At 40.3% G+C, this 8,560-nt stretch overlaps 2 protein-coding genes across 2 annotated transcripts; both read right to left on the reverse strand.

Moving 5' to 3' along the window:
* Positions 1-1,555: 1,555 nt before the first annotated feature.
* Positions 1,556-3,148, reverse strand: LOC137283813 (leucine-rich repeat-containing G-protein coupled receptor 5-like). The gene has a single exon (XM_067815498.1). The coding sequence runs from the start codon at positions 3,146-3,148 to the stop codon at positions 1,556-1,558; it is 1,593 nt and encodes a 530-aa protein (XP_067671599.1).
* A 3,958-nt stretch (positions 3,149-7,106) lies between these two features.
* LOC137284273 (leucine-rich repeat-containing G-protein coupled receptor 4-like) lies at positions 7,107-8,540 on the reverse strand. The gene has a single exon (XM_067816023.1). The coding sequence runs from the start codon at positions 8,309-8,311 to the stop codon at positions 7,319-7,321; it is 993 nt and encodes a 330-aa protein (XP_067672124.1). The 5' UTR covers positions 8,312-8,540; the 3' UTR covers positions 7,107-7,318.
* Between the last annotated feature and the right edge of the window lie 20 nt (positions 8,541-8,560).

An 8,560-nucleotide genomic window follows, 5' to 3' on the forward strand; every position in this document is an offset into this window, starting at 1 on the left:
AGCTGTCAACACCGGCATAAAATCTCAGCCCCCATCCATGACTTGTACATTTACCATCAGCTCTACAATCCAGCATTTTGTATAAACTGGATTATTTCTTCAGTCCCGGTGAGTGCCGGTTTAGACAGCTTTAACTGTAGTAACGTTGGTATTAAAATGACCTGAAGCAAAAGTACCGTTGTAAAAGCAACTGCACTGTTGATCATGAAATGACCAGAAGCAATACCACTTTTGACAGTGGCTATAGGCAACTGTTCTGTCTGAATTGAACCGACACTGGATACTTATAGATTTCCAGACAAAAATATGAGAAAATATTTGTCCCCAGTTGTTACCCACTAAAAAGAATTGTACCCTGTATACACGCGTGGGCCTCTGTATTGATTATACTGGGTGCACAAAGGCGAACGTAATGTAGTTCACTGGTGGCACGTTTCTCAAACACATGGAAAGGCAAATCAGGTATTCAACACTTGCATGAGCATCTGGTACACGTACAAACGGGTAAAATGAGGACAACAATCGCATCTGTAACAATCAGATAAAACTAAGGAATGCATTGCCATTGGACCTGTTTTAAATTGAAACTGGAATGAAAGAAATCAGTTTTGATAAAGGGGTATGGCAAAAACATCATTTAGTATTTTGTAAAACAAAATGGCGTGTGCACTGTATATTCAGTAATATACTCGGTACAGTATATAACATGCTTCTGGTAAAATTGTTATATCAACTGTGTCACGTCATACTGACCAAATAAATAAATCATACAAATCATCACACTGACCAAGGCATTACGTCACATAGACTATCATGTAATCGGTCATCTGTTGAGTAACGAGTAATTTTGTGCAAATGCAGATTGGTTCCGCGAAGACACAGAATATTGTAACAAACGAATTTTCAGCCATATTAAATCTGCCCTGTTTGACATTTGTGAAGTTATGAAAAAACCCCGATGTTTTGCTTTTAAAGGCATGATATTCTAAATGACCACCGATAGGTGTGAGCCATGTATAACTATTTCGAAATTTAAAAGTATAAATTCAATTTAAATGATTTCCAATTACACAGAAATAGTCTTTGATAAAGCGCCAGTAGGGTTCAGGTATATCTTTAACTGAAATTCCCTCACTTAATTTTCAGACGGAAGTCAAACATATTGTTAAATCAAGAGATGTAGTTTCTTTCTCCCCGAAGCTAACATTAAAAATTCTATCATTTATATTTAGGAAATGTATTGACGGAACTGTTCAGATTTCCTTATACACCAGTTGTTGAAGAAGTGATTCTTAAAACAGGGAAGGAATAAATGCAATTTTCGATTTAGTCGTGTCAATTGTGTAAGTAGAGAGTTGTGAGACATTACAATACCGTTTTGGAAAGTTTATGTCTAAGCAACGAGAAAATAAGAGAGAGTAAGTCATTGAGAAGAGTGAAAAAGACTATGATTTATATCATGGAAACAAGATATTCAGTACTGCAAAGGTATCCATTAGCGTTTACAACCTGTTCTATTTGCATGATAGGTAAAACGTGTTATGTTATTTTCCAGCTACGTCACAAAATATAAAGATAAAAACATTATCACAAGTATCCAGTTAAATGAAAACTTACTCAAACCATTAGTTTCTTTAATTTCGGTCACAACTTGGTCAGCTGTGCTTATCTTTTTCTCCTCCACAGTACAGTTGTTTTTTAGGAATGTTTCAAACTCATAGTCCTTTAAGTCCTTGGATTCTGCGTCCAGCTGGCACTGTCCTCCTAGTGTCCACGGTTCAGACATCCGCATGGCGTCAAACACAGAACAATCACAGTTCAGATCAAGTCCATCGAGCCATATCTGTTGGAATGTTTTTTCCTGATATTGTAAAACAAATCGTACATCAGTCATGTTGGTTCGTTTCAAAGCCAGCGAAATACCTCTATCCTTTCCTTCAAAAACATTGTCTTCGATCTTATAGAGGCAGTTATCAGAAAAATCGTAGGAATTGGCTCTGATTCCCTTCAGCGAGTCAGTTTTCAAAACACATATTCGGTTTTTGTTTAGTGAAACGTGGTGAAGCTTGGTCAGATTGGACAGGAAATCTCTTGGTACTTCTGTCAAACCCTTGTCATTGATAAATATTGAAACCAAGCATGTTTTCTGAGGTTCCAGTATGGACGCTTCCAGAGGCACTAGCGTCTTGCTGATGTCCAGGGTTTGAAGACAGTAAGATCCTTCTAGCGACGTAGATGACATGTCTACAAGTGGGTTGTAGGCAACGTTCAAGGTCTTCAAAGCTGTGAGGCTCCACATCCCCGCTGTGGGCACATCATCTAGTTGGCATGTCCTCATTGCAAGAGTCTCCAGACTCTCCTCAAGCCCAGCGAGAGACCCTTCTTCAATTTTTAGGCCACCATTATCACTGAGGTCAAGATCACGTAAACTTGACATTCCTTTAAAGCTATTTCTGGATATTGATTTAATATTGTTCAATCTCAGGGTCAGTTTCTTGAGGTTTCTCAAATCCTTGATGGCAGATGGAACCTCTTTCAACCAGTTAAACGTCAGATCTAATTCCTCCACACTTTCAATACCAGCAAACGCTTTATCCCCAACACCAGCTATGTGACAATTGTACATGGAAACATCCTTCAGGGAGGTCAGACCAAGACCTTTGAAGATGTTTGGGGCAATCACTCCGTCATTTTTCTGGCTGTTATAGTTTAGTATCAACTTCTCCAGCTTTGAGAGGCCTCTGAGGAAGGTGAAGGGAGAAGTGAATTGCAGACGGATGTTCTGTAACCCTAGGAACTGAAGAGACCCAGCAAGGTTTATCAGGGCACTATCTTGCAGCTTCACGTTGTCATTAGCTTCGAGAAACAGCATGGCTACGTTCAGATTGCTGGGGAAGTCGCTCCGTGATATGGACATGAGCATATTTCTTGACAAATCCAGACGCTTTGGGAGAGCATTTTGACTCAAAGATGAAAGATCTGGAACCTTCATGAACGCCCTGCCCTTACAATTTACGAAGTAGGTATTACCTAGTTTGGGCATTCGACGAGTCCTACACACACATCTCTTTGGGCAGCTTATATCAGATGTATACACATGGGAAAATATGGAGAACAGCAGAGTTAAGTAAATTATAATGTGTTCCATCTTGCCCGGAGGACCCACGTGTATTCGTAACGTATTCCCGTTCGGTGTATTGATCACGTCTTCTTCAGTTTAGGAGAAATGTGGCTGTCTCATATCGCCATGGTTGCATGAAACATCTGAAAAGACATTGACATGTGTATTAGAAAAGACATATAACAGACGGCGTAAAACAAAACTCACCCACTCACCAATCACGAGAATGAAAGACATGTTCACAAGATACAACAAGGTCCAGGAATTAGTTCAAAACACACAAAGGGCAGTGGGATAGCGCAATGGACAAAGCGTTCGCTCGTTTCGCTGAAGACCCGCATTCGATTCCCTACATGGGTACAATGTGTAAAGCCCATTACGGGTGTCCCCAGTCGATATGTATTTCTGTAATATTGCTATGTGGCGTAAAACTATACTCACGCACTATAACTATTTTTTATCTATTAAGATGCCCTTAAGACGTTTTCTCCGGGTTTCTTTTCAGGATTGCCTAAACGTGTCTGTTCAAGTATATACGAATCAGCAAGCCTACATTGCTGACAGGACATGACAATATTCAGTCATCGTCGGCCAGGAAATGTGACCAGTATGTCAAGTGACAAGGAAGTATGGAAGTACCAGCGTCCGGTTAATATTTATTTATTAAACGGAATCAAAACACATGTAAAATATTAACCACTATTGTTATTACAGTTTCAGACAAGAAAAATTAAATAGATCTCATCGCAAATTATTTCAGCAAACTTACCACAGAGCAGTACATAAAACTGGGGTACATTTCGCGTCTCTCGTTACCTAACACCTTTCTCACATTATGTAATCTGACGAAATGACAAAATAACACTTTCTGCTTTTCAGATCGCACACTTACCTGGCTTTGAAAACAGAAATAACGTTAAAGGTCACATGCAACGTAAAACGCAACTTCGCAGATTCTGATACCTTTCGGTATGCACTTACCCAAACAAATCATAAATGCTAATTCAACCTATCAAGTTGAAAAACGCGATGAAAAAAGGCCCACGAAATCGGAGTTCAAACGATTCACTAAATTCCCCCAGCGCTTGGGGGGAAAGTGGTTTCAACAGGTGGTATGCGCCGCGCCCATAACGCATGCGCAGAGTATGGGTTCGCGGAGCCTGAAACACTATGCATGACCGGAGTATGAGGTCGTGAGCAGTAGTCTAATCTTGGTTGTGTACACATACAAGTAAATAAGCTACTCGTTACATAAAAAAATGTTGATTGTGGTAAGTAGCTTCTGTCATAGAGAAAGCTCAACGTCTGGTTTATTGACACCTATATGTCTGCCTGCCTGTCTGCTAGAGACAATATGCAATACACTGCTTCAATCATTGACCACATGCAATTTGAACTTAACACCTATCAGGCTATACGCCATAAACAAACTAAATTGATTTATGACTCGTGCACCCGACTCCTGTCTCTGCCACATTGTGTAATTAGACAGGTGTGATACTTGTACACATGACATGTTTTATCTCTGTGGGTTGGAAATAAACTAGACATTTTTCTCGGATGACTGGATCTCACGGAAACTGGTGCAAACTCTGGTCAGTTTCAAGTCCTGCTTTGTACTTGGACGAATGACAGTTTCCACTCAGTTGTTTAACATCTCAGCTGAGATGATTTTTTATTGGATCGAAAGCAAATTCAGAGAACATGTATTTATAAAATCCAGCATCTCTACATACATTCTTTATGGATACAAAGTGTCTTCTAGTGTATATGATTTTGTTTGACCAAGGTATATGAATCCATACTGAAACTACGCATCAAGTACAATAAAAGAAGTTGTTACCCATAAAGAATCGCACTTTCTTGTGACTCTAAAATGTGTACTTCTAAAATGCTAATCAAACAGATCATCTTTCTGTACACACAATGAACCCTCAGCGTATCAGCAAATGAACCAGCCGTTCGGAAGCCGTCGTTACACTTGCGTGCACACCTACCCAGTATGACTGGGTTAGGTCTCACGAGGGCTTCGTTTTGGGGGAAGCAAGCCCAAGTACAAAATATTACACTTTTCAATCGCCATTGTACGCTTATAATTATTTAGTTTTTTTTATAAGTAGCAATGTGTATTATATGTCATGAATAAGTGATAATTGTGTTTTAATTATGTTTGAGTTTTGGGTTGCATATGGCCTTTAAGTTATATTAAAACGTAGCACGGTGTTCTTTACCTCCCGTAAAATCACTGAAATACGATTTTTTACTCATTGTTTAATAAACCGCCCTACCTTTCTGATCCAGCACATATAGGAAAGTACATGCTGTTTGTAAGATCACGTGAAGAGTCGCGTGATAACCATGGCAATCCCACCCACATAGCGAAACAGGAAAACGGATCCAAATTGCAAGTTTGATGAAAATGCCAGTATTCCCCGACTTACTCATCAGCAACATGGGTTGCGTGTCATTGCTGTACAATGGGCTGCAATTTTAATTAATTATTTTGTGAGTTCTGGGAGTAAACCGAGTAGTTGCACGAGCCCTGGACTGTAGTCGGAAGACATGCACAGTGGCAGTTTGCAAAGGATTGTTGCCACTGTCGGGCCATACACAGGACCTGAAGACATCTCATCGTGCTTCAAGTTTAACGATGGGTCGACAGACTTGCCAAATTCAACCAGAGGCATTGGAACAAGAATGTTTTCACCGACATGTTTATGAACCTGACCGATTTGTCCTCTTACTGCCATGCAGTTTTGAGACGGCTTTGTCTCTCAAGTCCCTCGATCTGCTAGTCATGCCGGTATGGACATATTTCAACATAAAAATACACCCCACACTGAGCAGTCTAACCCTTTCTGAGATTCCAGTTCGATCCCACCTATTTCGGAAGATTAGCGAAAACAGATCAGACAGCTCAGACACCAATCCCAGACCTTGCAGGATCTAGGGCAAGCACCCAGTGACCAATGGCGACAACTTCCCATAATTCTCCTGCCGAGGAGGTGAGGTTGTATTGCCGTAACAGCCACTCTAGGAGATTACATTCGTTGTGGACTTCTGTTATAGCAGTTTTATCACTATGAAATTTTGAGTTAAAGGTTCATGGGTTAATCACGCATTATTCGGTCAATAAGATATGCCGCAATCCATTTTTATCGTCCTTCTGATCGACAGCAATGTAATATATTATATCTGTTTTCGTAATAAAGGGCACAATACTTTCAGATGAATAATTTTAAGTGTTTATTTTCAGCTGAATATATGTTGATACCTTCGAAAAATTCAGGTAGGTGATATATTTACTGTCAAACAACGATGCGTCTACTTAAACACTTCGAGGTTCGAAACAGCCGCACAATAGAGCCTGTAAGGTCAAGGCACTTCACGAGACATTTACTACTTCCGGTGACACACGTTCATATCTGTTCATATGATTGTCAGCTGACAGTAAATGAAGTATAACCTTGAAGAAATAACAAATTTCCGATATTTCATCCCGAAATTATCTAACTATTACGACTGTCAACAGGTGTGACTAACAAGCATTGCTCGTCCGGTTGAAGTAAAATCGTATTCGGTCATACGTGTTGTTTGGATATTTTGTAAAACAAACTGAAATTTGAAACATGTAATGTACATTTCATCAAGGCACTTCACGAGACATTTACTACTTCCGGTGACACACGTTCATATCTGTTCATATGATTGTCAGCTGACAGTAAATGAAGTATAACCTTGCAGGAATAACAAATTTCCGATATTTCATCCCGAAATTATCTAACTATTACGACTGTCAACAGGTGTGACTAACAAGCATTGCTCGTCCGGTTGAAGTAAAATCGTATTCGGTCATACGTGTTGTTTGGATATTTTGTAAAACAAACTGAAATTTGAAACATGTAATGTACATTTCATCAATCCGCGAACTTAGAATATTACTTTGCGGACACTTGAAACACTTAACAAACAAATCACGGTCAGCAAGTATGCGTGTCCACGAACACAATGAGATTCAGATGTGGGACAGGTGTCAGACAGCAATCCTGGAAGTTTGGAATCTCTAAGGTCCATCTGGGTGCCCATGGCCTTACAGGCCCCGGATAACGACACCCCCTCGTGGATCAGGCGGGCGACTGTAAACTCACATTCTAAAGACACACCTCTAACGTTTATGGAACCAAATGTCCCGGTGTCTTAGTCAAAGGTGAACTGTAAATCTTTCAGGAGAGTTTCTTGGAAATCGAGGTAGAATGGGTGGGTCAGATTCTGAAAAGCACCTTTTTCAATTCTGGCTAGAGGGTTATTGTGAAACACAAGGAGACTGGCTTTGATGCCAGTGAGAGAGTCTTTGCAGAGGACTTTGATCTCATTTCCAGTCAGAAACAAATGCTGAAGTTTCTTTAAGGATCTCAGCGATTCTGTAGGAATATTATCTAAGCCCATGTCTCTCAGATACAAGTTTTTGATACAGTTTTCTTGTCCTTTGAAAATGTTGCAAGTCACTTTGATATATGTTTGGCCGATATGAAGATCCTTTAAACAGAAAGATCCTGACAATGAACCATCAGGAATTGTTGCCAACGGATTCATTTGTAAGTCCAGTACCTTCAGAGCAGTTAAATGTTTTAGAGCGTCGGTGGGGAACTTTGACAGTTTACATTGCTGCATTTTTAGAACTTGCAACGATTTCTCAAGACCAACAAACGCGTCGGGGTCAATTGTAGTAACTTTTGAGTAGAACATTTTCAAAGTCATTAACTTTTTGTTGTTCACGAAACTCTTTCTTCTTAAAGTTGTGAAGCGCGAGTTACTTAAGTCTAGAACTTTCAGGGCACTGAGGCGAGCAAGCCCGTCGGGTACACCCGGCAGTAAGTTCCCTGCCAGGTCCAGCTCTTCAAGTGTTTCAATACCTAAGAACACATCTGCCCCAAGAGACTGAATGTTACTATTGTACATTTTCAGCGTTTTCAAAGACGACAATCCCAAGCCATCGAAAAGACGGCTGCTGATGTTCGGGTCCCCCGACTCATAGTGGTACTTGTTGTTGAAACTCAGATCAAGATATTCAAGCCTGCTGAGTCCTCTCAGAAAGGGTAGGGTCTTGTTGAAGAATATTTTTGTAATTTCAAGGTTTAGATATTCCAAAGAATCGTGTAGGTTGCTGAATGCGCCATCTTCAAGTTTCATTTCCCTGTTGTTGCTAAGGATGATGCGCGTGATTCTAATTCCCTCGGGAAAGTCCGTTTGGGTGACCCGAGTAATGGCTTTTTTTCTAACCTCAGGAGTTTAGGTTGAGGGTTCGAGGTTAGTCCAGAAAGATCCGGAATTCGGGTCATGTTTTGCAAGTTGCTTTGTATTATGTACCCATTTTTCCCGATTCCTATGATCCCCGTGTAGCACTGACATTGAGCAGGACAGCCGGTATCCCGGCAGGTA

The sequence above is a fragment of the Haliotis asinina genome, chromosome 5 (genome assembly GCF_037392515.1).
Source record: "Haliotis asinina isolate JCU_RB_2024 chromosome 5, JCU_Hal_asi_v2, whole genome shotgun sequence".
NCBI classification, from domain to species: Eukaryota; Metazoa; Mollusca; class Gastropoda; order Lepetellida; family Haliotidae; genus Haliotis; species Haliotis asinina.

Coding starts and splice junctions, on each gene's coding strand:
- LOC137283813 (XM_067815498.1), bottom strand. CDS start 3,148: ATGGAACACATTATAATTTACTTAACTCTGCTGTTCTCCATATTTTCC.
- LOC137284273 (XM_067816023.1), bottom strand. CDS start 8,311: ATGAAACTTGAAGATGGCGCATTCAGCAACCTACACGATTCTTTGGAA.